The 17,357-nt window shown below is 55.3% G+C and overlaps 8 protein-coding genes across 8 annotated transcripts; 4 read left to right on the forward strand and 4 right to left on the reverse strand.

The window, feature by feature from the left end:
* Positions 1-642: 642 nt before the first annotated feature.
* Positions 643-2,455, reverse strand: C8Q71DRAFT_835835 (uncharacterized protein; the record flags this gene model as incomplete). The annotated part of the gene is made up of 2 exons (XM_047926434.1): positions 643-1,881; positions 1,944-2,455. 2 exons carry the CDS (start codon positions 2,453-2,455, stop codon positions 753-755), a joined length of 1,641 nt encoding a protein of 546 aa, XP_047778516.1. The 3' UTR covers positions 643-752.
* A 1,445-nt stretch (positions 2,456-3,900) lies between these two features.
* On the forward strand, positions 3,901-5,806 carry C8Q71DRAFT_822701 (Phophatidylserine decarboxylase-domain-containing protein). The gene is made up of 2 exons (XM_047926224.1): positions 3,901-4,317; positions 4,374-5,806. The coding sequence occupies exons 1-2, from the start codon at positions 4,253-4,255 to the stop codon at positions 5,680-5,682; spliced, it is 1,374 nt and encodes a 457-aa protein (XP_047778517.1). The 5' UTR covers positions 3,901-4,252; the 3' UTR covers positions 5,683-5,806.
* Positions 5,807-6,185: 379 nt separating this feature from the next.
* On the reverse strand, positions 6,186-8,253 carry C8Q71DRAFT_761316 (uncharacterized protein). Its single transcript, XM_047923868.1, has 2 exons — positions 7,577-8,253; positions 6,186-7,518 (listed from the first exon to the last, which is right to left on the reverse strand). The coding sequence occupies exons 1-2, from the start codon at positions 8,089-8,091 to the stop codon at positions 6,429-6,431; spliced, it is 1,605 nt and encodes a 534-aa protein (XP_047778518.1). The 5' UTR covers positions 8,092-8,253; the 3' UTR covers positions 6,186-6,428.
* Positions 8,254-9,085: 832 nt separating this feature from the next.
* Positions 9,086-11,099, reverse strand: C8Q71DRAFT_761317 (prim-pol domain-containing protein). The gene is made up of 6 exons (XM_047923869.1): positions 10,755-11,099; positions 10,315-10,700; positions 10,044-10,266; positions 9,729-9,990; positions 9,576-9,677; positions 9,086-9,526 (listed from the first exon to the last, which is right to left on the reverse strand). Exons 1-6 carry the CDS (start codon positions 11,007-11,009, stop codon positions 9,513-9,515), a joined length of 1,242 nt encoding a protein of 413 aa, XP_047778519.1. The 5' UTR covers positions 11,010-11,099; the 3' UTR covers positions 9,086-9,512.
* A 661-nt stretch (positions 11,100-11,760) lies between these two features.
* C8Q71DRAFT_761321 (uncharacterized protein) lies at positions 11,761-12,890 on the forward strand. The gene has a single exon (XM_047923870.1). The coding sequence runs from the start codon at positions 12,220-12,222 to the stop codon at positions 12,745-12,747; it is 528 nt and encodes a 175-aa protein (XP_047778520.1). The 5' UTR covers positions 11,761-12,219; the 3' UTR covers positions 12,748-12,890.
* A 366-nt stretch (positions 12,891-13,256) lies between these two features.
* C8Q71DRAFT_858237 (uncharacterized protein) lies at positions 13,257-13,965 on the forward strand (the record flags this gene model as incomplete). Its single annotated transcript, XM_047927496.1, has 5 exons — positions 13,257-13,296; positions 13,376-13,500; positions 13,567-13,674; positions 13,727-13,900; positions 13,957-13,965. The coding sequence occupies 5 exons, from the start codon at positions 13,257-13,259 to the stop codon at positions 13,963-13,965; spliced, it is 456 nt and encodes a 151-aa protein (XP_047778521.1).
* Positions 13,966-13,998: 33 nt separating this feature from the next.
* Positions 13,999-16,134, forward strand: C8Q71DRAFT_72651 (uncharacterized protein). Its single transcript, XM_047921767.1, has 6 exons — positions 13,999-14,547; positions 14,611-14,690; positions 14,739-14,857; positions 14,906-15,103; positions 15,156-15,693; positions 15,749-16,134. The coding sequence occupies exons 1-6, from the start codon at positions 14,479-14,481 to the stop codon at positions 15,942-15,944; spliced, it is 1,200 nt and encodes a 399-aa protein (XP_047778522.1). The 5' UTR covers positions 13,999-14,478; the 3' UTR covers positions 15,945-16,134.
* C8Q71DRAFT_72640 (uncharacterized protein) lies at positions 16,000-16,969 on the reverse strand. The gene is made up of 6 exons (XM_047921760.1): positions 16,782-16,969; positions 16,601-16,721; positions 16,519-16,544; positions 16,257-16,472; positions 16,104-16,139; positions 16,000-16,048 (listed from the first exon to the last, which is right to left on the reverse strand). Exons 1-5 carry the CDS (start codon positions 16,896-16,898, stop codon positions 16,110-16,112), a joined length of 510 nt encoding a protein of 169 aa, XP_047778523.1. The 5' UTR covers positions 16,899-16,969; the 3' UTR covers positions 16,000-16,048; positions 16,104-16,109.
* Positions 16,970-17,357: the final 388 nt, after the last annotated feature.

Below are 17,357 nucleotides of genomic sequence, written 5' to 3' on the forward strand. Positions count from 1 at the left end.
AGCGCGTGCAGTATGAAGGTTACATCTCTCGACGCTGGACAGCACACAGTGAGATTAGCGCACGAAGATCGCGGGGGAGGAGGGGAGGGTGAAGTACGTGTTAGACAATGCTACCTTGGTCTATTTTTACTTGCGCTAACGGTTGTGCGCGCAGACATCGTTCACGGAGCTGTCGCGTGATGAATGCTGGTTCAGCGCGAGACCGACCGAATTACAACAGTGTGGCAGAAAACATGCTTGAAGCATGGAAGCTTTCGGTATCAAATTCCATTACTGAATGCAGTCTTACCACGCTGCAGCCAGGCCCCTTCGAGTCACGATGATCCCGCTGCAGCAGAGCCTGACGCGACCGAAAGAGATGTTGTAAGTAAACGCAATGATTAGCCAGTAACATGTTGTGTGCGCTCAAACCGGTTGGCATTGTGGCCTGTACAACGATGATGGCACATGTCCACCTGTGCCGGGCTTCCTTTCCATTCATTCATCGAGATACCCCGTGTCAGTCGGTTTGCCTGTGGCCCAGTGGGCCATGTTCACTGACTTCTCGACGCAAGGTGGAAAGACCCCTGTCTAGGCAGCGAAAATGCGGAGACTGGCTGGCAAAGCAGGTGATGTACAATGTCATGTCAATTTCACACTGCTAATAGGATGAGTTACGAAGGTCCATCAAAATCACCCGAGTCGGTCCACGGCAATACATAGTGTGACATGAAGAGCATAATCATAACATGTGCATGTGAGCGTTACCACAACTAACATGTCTGGAACTGGTAACCCTGGTCCTGCAGATACATTTGTGCCAGCGTCACGAAGCCTCCCATTCCTGCCACCATAAGACCGGCGTACCAGGCCCTCTGGACTCCGTCCGGGATGACGTTGTGCTTCTTCTTCCATAAAATCCAGCACCCGAGCGTCGAGCAGGCGGAGAACTGGTCAGCCGCCAGCCATGCCATCATCCACGCCCTCTGGGCCACAGTGCTGTGATTGGGCCGATAGCCGGTGAGTGCGTATACCACGACGTGCGGCAGGATCATCGCGAGGAGGAACAGGGAGATGATGGTTGTCCTCTCGCGCGGCGTAATTGCTTCCAGCCTCCTCACTGTATCTTTGGGCGGAGGACCATCGTGGCTGAATGCGGACACCGCGAACTTCACCACGGGTTCCGCTGGCGGAAAGGATCCGGCTTGTGTTGTACCTCCTGCCCCTGCGGCCTCGCGGCCTGCGCGAACGAGGCGGTACTCCCTGCTCTTTCCGTCCAATGTAACAACGAGGATCGTCTCTTTGGAGCCACCGCTCTTCTTCCGGTCCTCTGTGCGCATCCGCACTGCGACATAGTCTCCTTGGCTTAGGGGGTCCGTGCCCCAGTTCTGGGGCATGCACTCCTTCTTCACGGTGCCGATAGTCCCGTCGTATTCCGTGTTAGTATCGCCCCGCCGCACTGACTCCTCGAGTATGGGAGTCCGCAGGAGTTGCGCACACGTGTAGCTGTCCACGAAGACCCCGCAGAGCAGGTTCATGACGGACATGATCACGTAGGGGGTCACGGAGAGGCCGTACGCCGCGTACCCCCAGCGTGGGATCTGGGTCGTCTGCGAGACGTACAGGCTGAACGTGCCGATGACCATCTGGGCGAGCGACAGCAGCGTGACAATGAAGCCCGGGCGGTAATGCACCTTCAGCCGTTTCGTGTCGTTGATATGTTTCTTGATGAGAAACTCGGCGTAGCCCTTGCGCACGGGTGTTGCCAGTGTGTAGCCTGGTGGTGGACTCGCTATGCCGTGGAGCATGTGGTCATCGGCGGTTGTTGGCTGGTAGGCGTGTTCCTCCCCTTCAGCATCGAGCACGATGGTGGCTTCCGGGAGCGAGGCTCCATACGGCGTACTGCGTAGACCACGTCGCTTGGTAAGTATACTATCATATTACCACAAAGCCGGTGGACTCACTCATTCTGTTGGGCGAACTTTGTAGGGAGCCTCGTGTAGACGACCTCATCCCTCGTGCTAGGCTGCCAATCCGGAGCTCTCACCACGACGAGAAGAGCCCCGTGTAGAAGCGCAGCGAGGACGCCGTCTCCGTCGCTCCTGACCTGCTGAGCGAGCAGGATAAGCGTTCTCGAGAGCGCGAAGAAGGGTAGGAACAGCGAGATTGTGTTGAGCCACAGGTTCCATCGCCAATTGTCCCGGCGCGTAACCTTCTGTCCGTATCGTCCGATGTCTGCTCCGACGGGGATCGCGGCGGCATGGATGACGTAGTTGCCGACTAGGTAGCTTGCCAGGTTGTAGATGATGACCGCGTCCGCGAAGCAGGCACTGGTGTCAACGGTCACGGTCCCTTCCAGAGAGACCGGTGCTGCACGGGCTGGTGCAATAACGACGACGAGGAATAGTGCCAGCCCCACTTGAAAGGAGAGTCTCGAGAGAAGGGTGAGGGAGGAAAACCAATTGTGACTCGGCATTTTGGGGAGTCTTGACGGACTTCGACTACATTGTCGCGTCCCAATTCTCGAATCTTATACATGGCCATGGCCTCCACGCAGCTGCACAGCACACCTTAGTATAGCTTGTACATGCCCTAGCCGTGAAGCGTACGAATGGCTCCCGCATCACACGTTGCGTTGTTGGGGATGAAGTGAAGTGTAGTATCACGATGTGGATGCGCCTTGCCCTAGTACCGACCGGACGGCGAGTCTGAGCGAATATGGCAGACTCTTCTTCCGCGATTCTGCTCTGCTATAAAGTGAATGTTGATTAATTGGTCTGAACGGCGTCGTTGAAGCCGTGCACTTGCTGGCCGACGACTGCTTCGCATGCATTGTAGGTCGGAGCCGCAACGGAGATCAGACCTATAGAACCGCTGACGTCATGTCAGGATACTCAACCCTTAGACCATGCTTACTAGGTATGAGTCGTACATTCTGGACCTCGGACTGCATCGTGCCATTCTAATTGAACGAACTAAATGCTTCGTCACGATATTTCCATGATGACAAATATGCTCAATGCTGTCGATGTATTGCCGTAAGTGGTTCTGAACAGCGTAGAGTAATACCATCAAGTGAACGTCTGCCTTAGAAGTGAACCAATTTAATCCAGTGAACTGGTGAAGTTAGTACGATAGTACTTGAATGATGGTATTAGTAGACCTACTACAGTGCGGCTCAGAGGCATATTATTCGGTTCGTGCGGTGTGAAGAATAGGGAAACTCGGAGGTAATTGAATGCAGAAGCACTAGGTCAAGATATGGTCAAGGTCCCAGTGGCTTTGTGACTCGAAGTGCCGTGTCCGAGTCGGAGGCCCCGTTTGGATTTTCGGCGCTTAGATTACGATCTGCGCAACCGGGAACTTGGCAGCCGGGTGACACGGTCTGACACCGTGCCGTGGATTACTTACAGTCGATTGCAGAAATCATGGCACTCGCGGATTTTTTTTGACGCGCGCAATGACGCGCGTGAATCTTCCGACCCAAAGTTCCGAGCTTCCTTACCAGTGTCTCTAGCTATGATAATGCAGCATAACTTCGCTTCTCTGTTCTGGAAATGACAATAACACTACCAGATAAGTCCCTGGTCATCATAGCAGTGAGGTTTAATGGAGAAAAATACGGCAATGCGTAGAACTGGGTTCTGTTACGCGGTCTATCCAATTGTGGTAATAATGCACGTGATTGTTCTGTGCTCGACACGCCAGACTTCTTATTGCGCATTCAGCTCATGGATCCTCCTTTTTTATGTCATAGACCTGTTCCAAGACACATAGAGTAACATGTGGTAGTGTAAATTGCTGTAGTTTTGGTAGAATACATGAGAGATTCGTCATTCGACGACTCGGAAGATGGGCCGGAAGATGCGTGGGAACTTCAGTCGGAAGGTTCACGCGCGTGTCGAATAATTCTGTGAGTGCCAACATATTCGCAATCGACTGTAACAGTTAACTTCATCGCAGTCACTCCAACCTCAATGCGTACGCCGCGAAATCACTATGATGCCACGTTTGTGCGTTGTCCAATCTACACATAGTACATACTCAACCGTTAGCCACATCTAAGGAACCAAACAGTAGGTCGTGATAGTATTGTCACGGTGATCCGTGGATGCGGGGCCGTGACCACAGCTTGACATAGCAGTGACGTAGTTCATTGCACCACAGCGCTGCACGCCCTCGCCATCCGTAACGCCTTCTTGCCCTCGCCCACCCACTCACCCTTGGCACCGCTACACCTCTAGCCAAGAATCTCGTCCAATATCACGTCGTGATGGACAAACATACGAAGATACACGCTCGGCACGACGATGTGCCCAAGGAACATCGAGTACACAGGTGAGCTTGCCTTACAGTAGTTGACAGCACAGAAGTCAATGTTCACCCCATCACAGGACTGGCGACTGGCTCCCCGGAGACCATCGCATCCACAAGGAGTGGCTGAGCGGCGTGATCGAGCACGTCGACAAGAACCCGAAGGATCTTCACCCAGTCCTCCAAGAATTCAAGACGCTCATCGAGACCGACACTCGCGTTTACATGCTCATGCAGTCCATGTTCGAGCAGGTACCCACCAAACCGCCCTACTCGTCCGACCCGACCGGACACAGGCAGATCCGGGACTACGAACACATGCTCCAGTTGTTCAACCACCTCATAACGACGCCGCCGCAGTGGAGCGACCGCTCGCACCGCGTTGGTATGGTCGGCGTGCCTATCAATGCCGTCCTCGACTGGCCGATGGGCACCCCGAGTGGCTTCGCACTCTTCCTCGATCCGGGGGTCAACCGGATGCTCAAGAAGGTCCTCGACGCATGGGGCGAATACCTCCGCTCCGGAGAATCCGCCAAACAGGCGCTGAACGACGGTCCGAACGGCTGGTTCAGCGCAGACGGCACGGCCGACCTCACCACCGTCGCAAACGGTGCTGTGGGTACCTCGCACACGTTCGAAGACATATTCGAGTGCGACCCATCAAGGCCCTACCATGGCTTCGCGTCCTGGGACGCGTTCTTCACGCGCAAATTCAGAGAGAACGTGCGCCCGGTCGCTGCGCCCAACGACGACAACGTCATCGCGAACGCGTGCGAGTCGAAGGCGTACAACGTCGCGCGTAACGTCGCGCTGCGAGACGCGTTCTGGATCAAGGGCCAGCCGTACTCTGTACTCGACATGCTTGCGTACGACGAGCGTGCGCCGCTCTTCGCCGGCGGGACCGTCTACCAGGCGTTCCTCTCCGCACTCTCGTACCACCGCTGGCACGCGCCTGTCAGCGGGCGCATCGTGCGCGCATACGTCAAGGAGGGCACGTACTACTCCGAGCCGCTCTTCGAGGGCGTCGGTGACCCCGCCAAGCGCGACACGGACGGGGACGCAATCAACATGCAGAACGAGAACGCCTCGCAGGTGTACCTCACCGCGGTCGCGACGCGCGCGATCATCTTCATCGAGGCGGACAACCCGGCGATTGGCCTCATGGCATTCCTGGGCGTCGGGATGACCGAGGTGTCGACGTGCGAGATCACGGTGCGCGAGGGTGACCATGTGAAGAAGGGGGACGAGATCGGGATGTTCCACTTCGGTGGTTCGACGCATTGCTTGATGTTCAGGAAGGGCGTAGATGTGCAAGGATTCCCGGATCCGGGTGGGGCAGAGAACGTTCCTGTGCGTGGCAAGCTGGCAGTCGTCAAGAGCGGAGTATAGCTTTCGCGCGTCGACGGGCAGCCGTCCAGTGCATATTTGGCGGACTGTAGGATCACGCTGCGCCTCAGTACATAGTAGTCGATGGAGCGCACGCACCAGGGAATAGACATCGCATTAGTAACACAAAGTTTAGGACGTACGCTTGTCGTGATAAAAGAGTGAACCGAGGAGTAAGTATACCGGGTTAGCGGGCGCACATGGGCCTGCGCCACATAAGTAAGTTAAGATTGTATGGCAAAGGGTATGGAATGAATTACGACCGTGAAGCTTTGAAGGTCGAGTACGCACCTTTGAAGGGTTACAAATGGTTCTAGGCCTTTCTACTTAAGTACTATGACGCGAAATTTGTCGACATGCAAGTGGATGAGAAGAGCACTGAGTGCTCTGAATCGCTCAGCCACAGCGGCGAGACGCGATAGTCACGTGTGCGTGTCGATTGCGCTCGCCGATCCGAAGGCAAGGGCGACGCGTCTCGCAGCCTAACTTCTCCTGACCCCTGTTCCGCTTTTTCCAAACCTGCCTTGAAGTACACAAGCTCGAGGTTTCAATCCCTCGAAACACTAGCGAGGTCACTGGGGTCGACGTCTCGACCGCCACACCTGGCGCCCACAAGCGCAACGCTCCACCAAAAAAAAATCCTGCCTAGAATGTATGATCGATAATACCTCTTGACCTCGACTATATGAAATACTCTGCGGTGCGGCAATAAGTAGTGCGATATAATGTGCATGTGAGCGTTAACACAACTAACATGTCTGAAACTTGTCACCGTGGTCCTGCAGATACATCTGTGCCAGCGTCACGAAGCCTCCGACTCCTGCCACCATAAGACCGACGTACCATGCTTTATGGACTGCACCTGAAATGACGTTGTGTTTCTTCTTCCATACGATCCAGCACCCGAGCGTCGAGCAGGCGGAGAAGTGGTCAGCCGCCAGCCATGCCATCATCCACGCCCTCTGGGCCACAGTGCTGTGATTGGGCCGGTAACCGGTGAGTGCGTATATCACGACATGCGGCAGGATCATGGCGAGGAGGAACAGGGAGGCGATGGTGGCCGTTTCGCGGGGTGTAACTTCCTCCCGCCTCTTAACGGTATCGTGGGGCGGAGGACCGTTGTGGGTGAGTGCGGATACCACGAACTCCACGGGTTTCGCTGTGCCTTTAGCCCCTGCGGCCTCGCAGCCTGCGGGAACGAGGCAGTACTCCCTGCTCTTTCCGTTCAATGTAACAACGAGGATCGTCTCTTTGGAACCGCCGTTGTTCTTCCGGTACTCTGTGCGCATCCGCACTGCGACATAGTCTCCTTGACTTCGCGGCTCTGTGCCCCAGTTCTGGGGCATGCATTCATTCTTCACGGTGCCAATCGTCCCGTCGAATTGCGTTTTGTCATGGCCCCTCCGCACTGCCTCCTCGAGTATGGGAGTCCGCAGGAGCTGCGCACTCGCGTAGCTGCCCACGAAGACCCCGCAGAATAGGTTCATGACGGACATGATCACGTAGGGGCCGTACGCCGCGTACCCCCAGCGTGGGATCTGGGTCGTCTGCGAGACGTACAGGCTGAACGTGCCGATGACCATCTGGACGAGCGACAGCAGCGTGACAATGATACTCGAGCGGTAATGCACCTTCAGCTGGTTCGTGTCGTTAAGATGCGTCTCGATGAGAAACTCGGTGTGACTCTTGCGCATGGGTATTGCCAATGTGTATGCTGGTGGTGGACTTGCTATGCCGTGGAGTATGTGGTCGTCGGGGGTTGTTGGCTGGTAGGCGTGTTTCTCCCCATCAGCATCGAGCACGATGGTGGCTTCCGGCAGCGAGGCTTCATATGACGTACTGCACACATCACGTCGCTTGGTCATGTCTCATACTATCATAAACCCGATGGACTCACTCATTCTGTTGAGAGAATTCGTCGGGGACTTTTGTGTAGACGAATTCATCCCTCGTGCTAGGTTTCCATTTCGGAGCTCTGACCACGACGAGGAGGGCTCCGTGTTGAAGCGCAGCGAGGACTCCGTTGCCTTTGCTCCTGACCTGCTGGGCGAGCAGGATGAGCGTTCTCGAGAGCGCGAAGAAGGGTAGGAACAGCGAGATTGTGTTGAGACACAGGTTCCAGCGCCATCCGTCCTGGCGCGTAACCTTTTGCGCGTATCGTCCAATGTCCGCTCCGACGGGGATCGCGGCGGCGTGGATGACGTAGTTACTGATCAGGTAACTTGCTAGGTTGTAGACGATGAGCGCGTCTACGTAGCAGGCACTGGTGTCGATGGTCACGGCCCCTTCCAGAGGGACTGGTGCTGCACGGGCTGGTACAATAACGACGAGGATGAATAGTGCCAGCACTAGGTAAACGGAACAAAGGGCGGAGAGAAAGGAAAAGACGGAGAGCCAGCTGTGGCCGGGCATTGCGGTGGGTCCTGACGGACTACGCGGTCGTGTCTTGACTCTCCGATGCACGTTCAGGACGCCCACTGATAATTAGCCTTATATAACTAGTCATGGACAGCTACGCATTGGAACAGCACAGCGCAGTGCCAGTGTAGCTTCTGTAATCTCATTCCGTAAAGCGTCCGAATGGTGCTCGTAGACCACGGTTGATTCAGTGATAAAGTGAATGGTTGTCGATCTGCCTCGTATTGCACGAGTCTGACATCACGTTAACATGAACCGGGAATATCTGCATTGCGCAGCTCTGGCAGCCAAATTGTGATTTCGACCCTGAGAAGTATGTGGGGGAGACATATAAGTATTAGGACGGCGCCGATGAAGGCAAGCACCTGCCGGTCGACAATTTATTGACACATCGTTGTGCAATGTAGGTATCTGCAAATGATCAGACCAATAGAACCGCTGACGTCATAACATGATTGTCAACCCTCTGACAATGCCTAGTGATTCATTGATTCCTCGCACAGTCTCGAGCTTCGCCGTAGCGTTGCAAATGAATTGCCAAATGTGTGGCTCGCTGCATGAGTGTTGTTCAATATTGACAATGTCACGGTAGATAAGTCCGTACAAAGCAATAGGATAGCATCTCGTTGAAGCTTAACCTTGTACGCTACGATGCTCCAACTCATGCATGCCAGTTCGACGATCGTTGTGACAGTTTCATAGTTGGACCGTCACGGTTCGCTTGTAGTACGCGACTAGCTGCAGCGGCAACTGGAGCACGCATGCACGAGTCATAAGCCACACAGCAGTGTCATCCTTATGGAAGGAACTCGCGGCGCGCGCATCGATGCCAGGGCGACCGCGTGAAGTGAACCCCAAAGTAAATCTCCTGTCTGGCGGCCACTGCCAGCCTCCAGGCTTGTAGCCCGGCTATCCCCGATTGCGCAGATCGTAATCTTAGCGCTGGAATCCAAACCACGTTGACCCGGGCCAAAGTTGAACGCTGAACGTTGAACGCTGACCTCTGTATCTGCCTACGTACATCCTAGTCTCCGCCCGCTTTAGATGGCTCCGCTTCTCCCCCCTCTCCGCGTCCGAGGTGTGACAAGTTGTTTTTCTTCCGCTGTAGGGACGTCCGGCGCCCGGTACGATGCGCAGTTTTACTGCGACGTAGTTCCCCTGCTTCCCGATCGAGTCGGACTCCTGCAGATTCCAGCCCGCCTTCAGTGCGCCAATGACGCTGTAGTATCACGGCGGGATTCTCGATGTCCACAGTGCTTCCTCGAGGATGGGCGTGTGGAGCAGGTTTCGACGATCGCAGCGCAGACGAGGTTCATCACGAACATGACCGCGTATGGGAACGGATGATTGACAGGGAGAGATACAGTGTGCAGGTACAACAAGTCAAATGCAAAACCGGATACACATGGCTGACACTACCATGATCTATCTATCAAAGGTGAGATGAGCAGTAAGTTGATAGCTAGACGTCGACATACCTGGGCCAGCCTCCCGCTTCGCACGTCTCACCTCCTCCATGAGCGCCGCAACGTGCCTGTCGAGCATGTCGACGTACGGCTTCAGGGACGTTTTCTGCCAATCTATGCACCACTTATCAAGCCTCGGCTGATAATTTACTACACGAGACTTACCAGAGTGATGTTCCGTGGCCTCAGCCCCAGCGCTCGCACCGGCCTCGTCGAGCTCGCGTAGTAACTGGCTTACTGTGGGCACCCGCTCTGGCCTGAAGCTGTCTATCGAGCTCGGGTCAACGGGTACACAAACTCGACCTGTCTTGGGGTGCACGCAGAAGGGCGCCTTGAGCAAGTGGTTGCGGTGTTTCGAGACTTCCGCATCTAGGCGTGGATAGGTATACTGTAGGACGATGTCCTCCATTGCGGCCACCATGTTATCCTGGCCGTGATGAGCACGCGTACGATGGCCTCAGAAGACATGGTCAGACATACATGTATTTTTCCGCCCTTGTCTGCTCTTGCTTCTCTCTTCACGTCTTCCCACTTTTCTTCAGACGAGCGGGATTTGATCTCCCACTTCGCACGCAATCGCCGGGTGACGCTGGGCTCAGAAATGAGCTGCAGGAGTGTCTCCCAACCTTCTTCCTCAGCGAAGCAATCTTGGTCCTCAAGAATGAGTCTGTGGAATATTGTACGCAGAGATTCAAGCGACATCCTGCACTGGCGTCATCGATGTGCATCACGTAATGTTCAGAGCACTTACTGAATACCGGGTGGGAGAGACTTCGTACCCTGGCGGACGTTAACTTTCTTCTTCATCTCCTTTCCACCCTGGATCACCGTCAGCCAGCCCACCAATGCCCGCCGCTGCTCGTCCGTCAACTCCATCGCCTCCTTGTCCGAGATCCATAAGTGGATACCACGTCGGCCAGAGTAGACCCATAGCAGGTATTTGTAGCCAAATTGATCGCGAATCGCGCGATCGAGCACACGTACAGCAGCGGCGATGAATGCCCAACACCGCTTGCAGATGCCGGCGCCGGAGCAGCACGTACGGATCTCGTCGTAGTCGGTCATATCGATATCGAAGACGAGCTCGCGGAGTTGTGGTGTGAAGTTGGCTGCGCGAACAGTCTTGCGGTCCCGGGGCTGAGATGGACGCTGTCAGGCCCGCACGGAAGGTCGTACAGTCGCGCGACGCACCTTTGCACTGTAGACGGGCCCTATCTCGAAACGCGTGGGGTTCAGCTGGCAGACTTGTTTCTTCAACTCGTCTGCGTCTGCGAACGATTGGTACCTAACGTAGGTGTCCGGCGGGAGCGTGAAGGCCCATTCGCGGTGCGTGAAGCGTCTTGTCGGCGTATGTTCGTGGTTCAGCCAGCCAAAGATTGACTTGTATGGGTAGAGTCGCTTGTAGAAGGCAAGCATGATCTCTGGAGATACTTCCGTGTCAGACATGGCGACGCTTGAAGATACGTGTGGTCAGATAGACGTCGAGGGAGGTGGGGAGACCTGGAGAGACCCGCGAGTCGCGGCGCGCCCCAACGCGGGGATGAAACGCGTCGTGTCACACCGTGACTGCTCGCGCTGCTTGACCAGATGAGATCGGGGAAATTCCCTCCGGACAATTCTACTACTGTATGGCCTCCTCTGTTCGCCCCAGTCATGTTTTGTCAAAAATTTGCATGAACCTGCTAGGTCGTCAATGGCCTATTTATTACAACTTGAAAGCAGAGTGTCAGTCATTGCCAGGAATAGAGTGATTATTTCAGTTCACGCACGGCGACCCTCATCCTTGCGGACCAAGGTAAAAAGACAACAACAACGGAACTCGAACGCCCAATTTGAATACAAAGATGATTAATCTAGCACCAACCTTTGCTCGAGCCACACGCAATAGACCGCTCGGCCATCTCGACACGTAGTAAATTCGGCTATGTTATAATCGATCCGCTTAGCCTCATCAATGGTATGGACAGCACCAACTCAGGACTTCCTTTGTGCTCTTTGGCGAGGGAGTCCATCCGCTGAGAAAATGCGCAGAAATACTACTGGTGCATTGGAAGTTATTGCTAATGCATCTAAGACAGCTGCTCTTATCGCCCGGTTAGATGGCTCGAATTCATCAGGAAAGCGTCACGGCATCTAACTTGCCCTAACCTGTCTAACCCACCTAACTCGTGCCTAATTCATCTCACTTCCTAACGAATTTCGGCCTCTGCGGCCTGCTCAATACCTTCAATAGAGCAGCCATCCATGTATATTACACTAATAAAACACACTACGGTAACAGATCATTACAAACAGCACGGCGAGGTGAATACCATGCTATTGCACGATGTGAATCATGTTCCGGCTACAAACATTTCTGACGGAAGATCTACATGTTCACGCGGGTCAGAACGGGCGACCGGTGGACCAGGCGGGCGGACAAGCGGGTGTGCATGCCTACATAGTCGCACGGATGAACGGTCGGCTGGACCAGCGGGCAAACATGCCTACATGAACAAGCCAGAGACTGTGCAGACAGGCGGGTGAGTGAGCAAACAGGTGAGCATAACGGTTAGTACGACCATTAGGTCGTCCCGGAGCGTGTTCGTGCAGTGCGCACTAGGAGCTTCGCGTTCGTCATCCATTGGTGCAGAGGCAGGAGGTGGGGACACCGGGCATGCAGCGATGCATGTCCTGTGCCTCGCTGCACGTTGGACAGGGCATGACCTTGGTCATTCCCGGGCATGTCCACGCAATCCGCACACGGCGAACGTTTCGTTGGCCGATATACGGGGGGTGGCAAGGTAGCTGCGTCCGGCGAGGGCGTACCTTTGAGAGTCGAGCCTTTGTGCTCATTCTGCCTGTACACCACATGCCCTTCCCCTCGTTCCTCTTCGTGCTCTCCTCGCATCCTCCTCGCCGCACGTTCCTCGCGTTCTGTGTGTCTCCTTGTTGCCCTGCGCTCTTCATAACCCCCGCGCGGCCATGTTACTCGGTGCTGGACTTGCACGCGCGTTGTGCAAGTTCTGGGCGGCGTGGCGGGATACGAGTTGAACTGCCCACGAGTACAACCGCGTGTTTTTGGCGTTTGTCGACCTTGGAGTCACGGAGGACCTTCTCGACGGGGTCGAGGGTAGCACTACAGAAGAGGTCGTTGCACAGCCTCGAAGCGAGCACGGGTGAGGTACAGACCCTGATGATGTGAGCGCTGAGTGTGCCCACGGCTGCGACGATTCGGAGGAAGCTACTTACATGTTTGTTGAGACTGTTACTGCATGCCAGTGTACAGAGGTTGAGATGCGACGCAGTTGCGTGTTGCGGCGTTGCACAAACCCGCTCAAGGCCGCCGCACGTCTGCCCTAAAGCGGATTGTAACTCCGCTTTCGGTCACACGATGCGTACGGCGCTGGCACTTCTCCTTCACAACGGCGGGCGACCCATCCTCGACGCCACCTAAGTCAGGCCTCAGCACTCGTACTCAATGTCGGCAGCCCAGCGAGGTTGTGCAATGGATTGCTCCCATTGTCGCAGCCTCGCTTCTCGCTATCGCATCTCAGGTCCGGGTGCTCTGGCCGCTTGCTCGAGCGGCTTGAGTGTCCTGTCGCTCTTTCCTAGCTCCCACATCCCCTCGCACTCTGCATTGCGACCTCGCCTGCTCGATCTCTTGATAGTCTTAGCCGCTTCGTGGTAGGCCGCGGCGCGAGCGATGTCAACATGTTCCAGACGGCGGCGTACCTCGCGGAGCTCCTCGAAGGTGAACTCGATCAAGACGGAGGAGAGGGCCGAACATATACGCTCACTGCCCTTGAGCGGTTCGGCCGCGAACATCACAGCAATGTTGACCCTCGGTCTGTACCGCGGCCTGACCATGTTTGGACAGTCTGAGCTATCGTACGAGTACCCGGGGACAGTCAGTGCAGTCAACACACCCCTGGGCATTGAGGACAAACCTGCTCATGTACGTCACCTCGTCCTAGGTAGTCGCCGTTAGCTGACACGATGACAGCTGTATTGTGGTCCGTAGACTGCTGCTGGACACGTCACGCAACTTCTCCGCGTTGGTGTCGGGCATTCTTCGCGCACTCGACGCACCGAGGTCATTGTACGGCGCATATGGTGTACACGCCAAGTAGTGAGTGTCCCACAATCGTCTTGAGCTATCGCGGTTCTCACACATAAAGCAGTGGGGTATCAATGTGATAGTAAAGACGACTGCGGACGTGCACCTCGACCTCGTCGTGTACGATCAAGTGCGTCTGTGGTCGAAGTATGCGAACGAGCCGCGCGCTGGCAAGCTTTGGTTCACCCATTCAACGAGTGCAACGCGGACAGCGGCGCTCTTCCTGGAGGTTGTGAACGTGCTCTCTAGGCTCATTAGCACAGTAGTGTCAAGTACTGTACTTTGTATTTGTAGATTGATTGAATGCAATACATTTCTATTGCTGATACCTGATTGCCTGAGTGATTGAATCGAGCTCCGGTACGTCTACTGGCCTCCTGGCCCCACGACTAACCATCTAACAAGTCTCTAACTTCAGAAATGGATCTACTTAACATAGACACTCGATCTAACCGGCCTAAATGCCTAAATGCCTGAATTAGGCAAGTTAGATGCGAAAGTCACTTTCCTGATGTTGGGCATAAGATCAACACCCTCGTATTTCTCTGCCATATTCGTCGAAACATCGCCTGCAACCTCCGGGAGCCACACGGCGGTCCAGCCAGCGCAGCCCGTGGACGCAGAGGCTACGCCTAATATGGACCGTGGGTTTTATAGCCAACCATTGTTCTCGAAACCTACAAAGCGCGCGCGCCACACGCTCAACCTGTCTCTCCTACCACCACACCCGCTTTGTTCCTCCGTCCCCTAAAGCTACCCGGTCCCCAGCCACTACAGAGTTAAGCCTCAGCACGCTTCACATCACAAATTATCACAATGAATACCCTCCTGAATGAGAACACCCTCCGCGCACTCAAGCGCGCCGAAATCCAAAAGCTTGCGAAGGTACGCGCCTTGCCTCGCGTTACGACGCGTCTTCGTTCCTTTACTGATTCCAGTGGCGTTCAGCGTGAAGGCTTTCGCGCAAACGGCAAGACCGACGCCCTCATCGCGGCGTTGGTAGCGAAGTACCCCGGCGGTATCCTACCGTGAGTTGCTCTTTTCTTTGTCTAACCCTGTGACCAACACAGTTGTAGGCTGGAGAAAGAGAAAGGCCCCGCTCGTAGGTCGAAGCGTCTCCAGACGACGGAGCCGAAGGACGAGGAGGAGGAGGTCGCAGTCGAGCCTCCAGTTTTCGGGGACAGCATCTCGCAGTGTAAGTTATCGACGCCACCGTATCAACATGAAACTCACCTTCACTTAGATGTCCCGTCAAGGACCAATGCGACAGTGAGGGCCACCGTCGAGACCGCCGATGAGGCAGACACCCACCAACAGCAGCGCGCAGCATCGCCACTGCCGACCCCGCCACCGCCGTCGCCATCACAACGCCACGAACAGGAGGTCCCTGCACCGCGCCCTGCCACGCCGGTCCTGTCCCTGGTGAAGGCTAGCTCAAGAGGTATGGTCAGTCACCTATATTCATGGTGTGCCACTCACCATCAACGCCACAGGCGTGCGCATCCAGCACAGCCCTCCGGCAGTCACACCACAGCAAGCGCCGGAGTTTGTCCAAGGGTCCTCCGGACTCGTGAACAATCAGGCGCACGCGCTGCAGCGCAAGCAGGAGTGCCTAACGACAGGTGCTCCCACCAGCGCGGCGACGCGTGTACCGAACTTTTCAAGAGCGCGAGAGGGCGCCTCGTTGTCCACCGAGAAGCTCAACGAGCGCAACATTCAGCTCTCGCCACCGAAGCAAGTGGCACCAGCACCAGGCAACGGCCCGGTGTTCCACCCGTCAAGCATCAACGGCCAGGCTGGGCAGTGCACAAGAGCAGGGCCGTCCCGGCGAATTGTCAACCCCCAAGTCGGACCAGCTAGCGCTTTCTCGCTGCATCCCGCAAAGTGGTCGTCTCCCGACGATCAACAGGTCCCAGTGGTAGCCGAGTCCATCTCCGAGATGATGTCCAGGAAACGCCGGCGCGACGAGCTGGAGGATGATGAACTTGACGCTGACAGCGCCGAGGGATCCGACTCTGAAAGCGATGCGAGGTGAGTACTGATCACGCCTGCTGTTCGACATAGTCCGCTCACCCTCGCTTCGTAGCAGCGTGTCGCAGCCGACCGCAGGTCCTAGTCGGGCGTCAGGGTACGTCCCCAAGCCTGTCCCGGGCTACAACGGCCACGAATCCACCCCCGAGCCGGAGTACGAATGGGCGGAACGCTATGCCCTGCCGTACCACTGGCAGTCCGTTCGCGGAGACAATCTCAGGCCATCACCAAAGCGCACTCGCCATCGGTGAATGTAAGCCTATCTTGGTTTGTCTCGTGTTTTCGCTGTAGCTGCTTGCTGCATCGCGTATCATACCATCCGTCGCGTAGTCTTCCCGTCTTTTGTCTTGTTGTTCTGTGGTTTGTATCAGCGTCGGTTTCTCTCGAGGGTCAGAATGAACAAAGCTTACCTCGCACTAATGTGTAGAGGAACAGAGAGAACTCGTCTGTTTGTGTGATCGCGACATAAGTGTGACGATATTGTGACCAGCGCAAACATGAACAATGTTGCCACTGACAATGAGGACATTATCTAAGTGGATGAGAGGGGCGAATATACTCACGGGCTTCAGATCATCGCTATACGCGTTTGTAGTCGAGTGTAGTCGAGCAACAAGTTTAGTACAGCTGTCGCAAGTGAGCCACCCGCAGCCAACGACGGCGGTCGAGAGGATGGGGGGGACAGAAAGAGAGAGCCCTCTCAGCCTATATCCTGCCCAGACTCTTCCCTCGTGGCCAGTGTTTACGTTCCCAGGGTCTCCTGCCACTGTGTCGGAAAACTGCAAGATCTCGCGTGCTCATCCGAAGGGGTTTCGGGACACTCACGGAGGTGGATCGATACAAAAACGGTCCTATGTAATGCCCTTTGATAAGCCATGCGACCAAGTCAAAATGAGGACACACGTACTGTCGGAGATGTTCAGGCTGCTGCATGAGCAGAAGTAGTGAAACCAGGACGGCGGCCTTATCACTGGCAAGCTGTCTGACAAGCCCCACCATGCGTCTGTTCCGCCGAGACAGAGTATAACCTGCGCCAAATCTTTTAATATCTTACTGTGCATGCCAGAGATGTACAGATTTCCACTTACTGTGAGTAGACAATCATAGGGCCAACCTTCATGTTGAAATGGCGGCGCCCTGTGGACTCGGAGGTGGCATACTAATAGACCTTGACGCACAAGCGTGACCGGAGCGTGACTGAACATGAGTGGCACCGATCGTGACTGTCACGGCAGGCAAGCTTTCACCAGCCTGAGAGTCACGCCTTGCACCGCTCCTCATGACCAGTGCGTTGGAAAGTGGATTCAGAGGCACCGCGGGCAAACCAGGTTTTTCGGGCTCCGAAAATGCTAATAACATCGGTCCTCCATGGGAACCTTTTCGGAGAGCTTGACTGACTCCGAAAATGCTCCTACATCTCTCATGTTCGTAGCATGTTCGCCGAAAACACGCATGTTCGGCCTCCGAACATGCTGAAATCGGCTGAAACGCATCATGTTCGCAGCATGTTCTGACAATATTCGGAGTCCGTAAAGGTTCCCAGGCGGGACCGATGTTCGTAGGGGTTTTCGGAGTTCGAACAACCTGGTTTGCCCGCGGTGAGGGTTATAGCAATCCATCCCGTAAAATACAGCAGTGGTCGCGAAGTGGGCGTACTCTCCATT

The sequence above is a fragment of the Rhodofomes roseus genome (genome assembly GCF_022264815.1).
Source record: "Rhodofomes roseus strain CIRM-BRFM 1785 chromosome Unknown C8Q71scaffold_11, whole genome shotgun sequence".
NCBI classification, from domain to species: Eukaryota; Fungi; Basidiomycota; class Agaricomycetes; order Polyporales; family Fomitopsidaceae; genus Rhodofomes; species Rhodofomes roseus.

Coding starts and splice junctions, on each gene's coding strand:
- C8Q71DRAFT_822701 (XM_047926224.1), top strand. CDS start 4,253: ATGGACAAACATACGAAGATACACGCTCGGCACGACGATGTGCCCAAG. Junction 4,318..4,373: donor AAGGAACATCGAGTACACAG/GTGAGCTTGCCT, acceptor ACCCCATCACAG/GACTGGCGACTGGCTCCCCG.
- C8Q71DRAFT_761316 (XM_047923868.1), bottom strand. CDS start 8,091: ATGCCCGGCCACAGCTGGCTCTCCGTCTTTTCCTTTCTCTCCGCCCTT. Junction 7,519..7,576: donor GAATTCTCTCAACAGAATGA/GTGAGTCCATCG, acceptor TGATGTGTGCAG/TACGTCATATGAAGCCTCGC.
- C8Q71DRAFT_761317 (XM_047923869.1), bottom strand. CDS start 11,009: ATGTCTGACACGGAAGTATCTCCAGAGATCATGCTTGCCTTCTACAAG. Junction 10,701..10,754: donor GGCCCGTCTACAGTGCAAAG/GTGCGTCGCGCG, acceptor CGTCCATCTCAG/CCCCGGGACCGCAAGACTGT. Junction 9,991..10,043: donor ACAAGGGCGGAAAAATACAT/GTATGTCTGACC, acceptor CATCACGGCCAG/GATAACATGGTGGCCGCAAT.
- C8Q71DRAFT_761321 (XM_047923870.1), top strand. CDS start 12,220: ATGCAGCGATGCATGTCCTGTGCCTCGCTGCACGTTGGACAGGGCATG.
- C8Q71DRAFT_72651 (XM_047921767.1), top strand. CDS start 14,479: ATGAATACCCTCCTGAATGAGAACACCCTCCGCGCACTCAAGCGCGCC. Junction 14,858..14,905: donor CGGGGACAGCATCTCGCAGT/GTAAGTTATCGA, acceptor ACCTTCACTTAG/ATGTCCCGTCAAGGACCAAT. Junction 15,104..15,155: donor GGTGAAGGCTAGCTCAAGAG/GTATGGTCAGTC, acceptor TCAACGCCACAG/GCGTGCGCATCCAGCACAGC.
- C8Q71DRAFT_72640 (XM_047921760.1), bottom strand. CDS start 16,898: ATGTTCAGTCACGCTCCGGTCACGCTTGTGCGTCAAGGTCTATTAGTA. Junction 16,722..16,781: donor CCTATGATTGTCTACTCACA/GTAAGTGGAAAT, acceptor GATTTGGCGCAG/GTTATACTCTGTCTCGGCGG. Junction 16,545..16,600: donor CAGCCTGAACATCTCCGACA/GTACGTGTGTCC, acceptor GGCATTACATAG/GACCGTTTTTGTATCGATCC.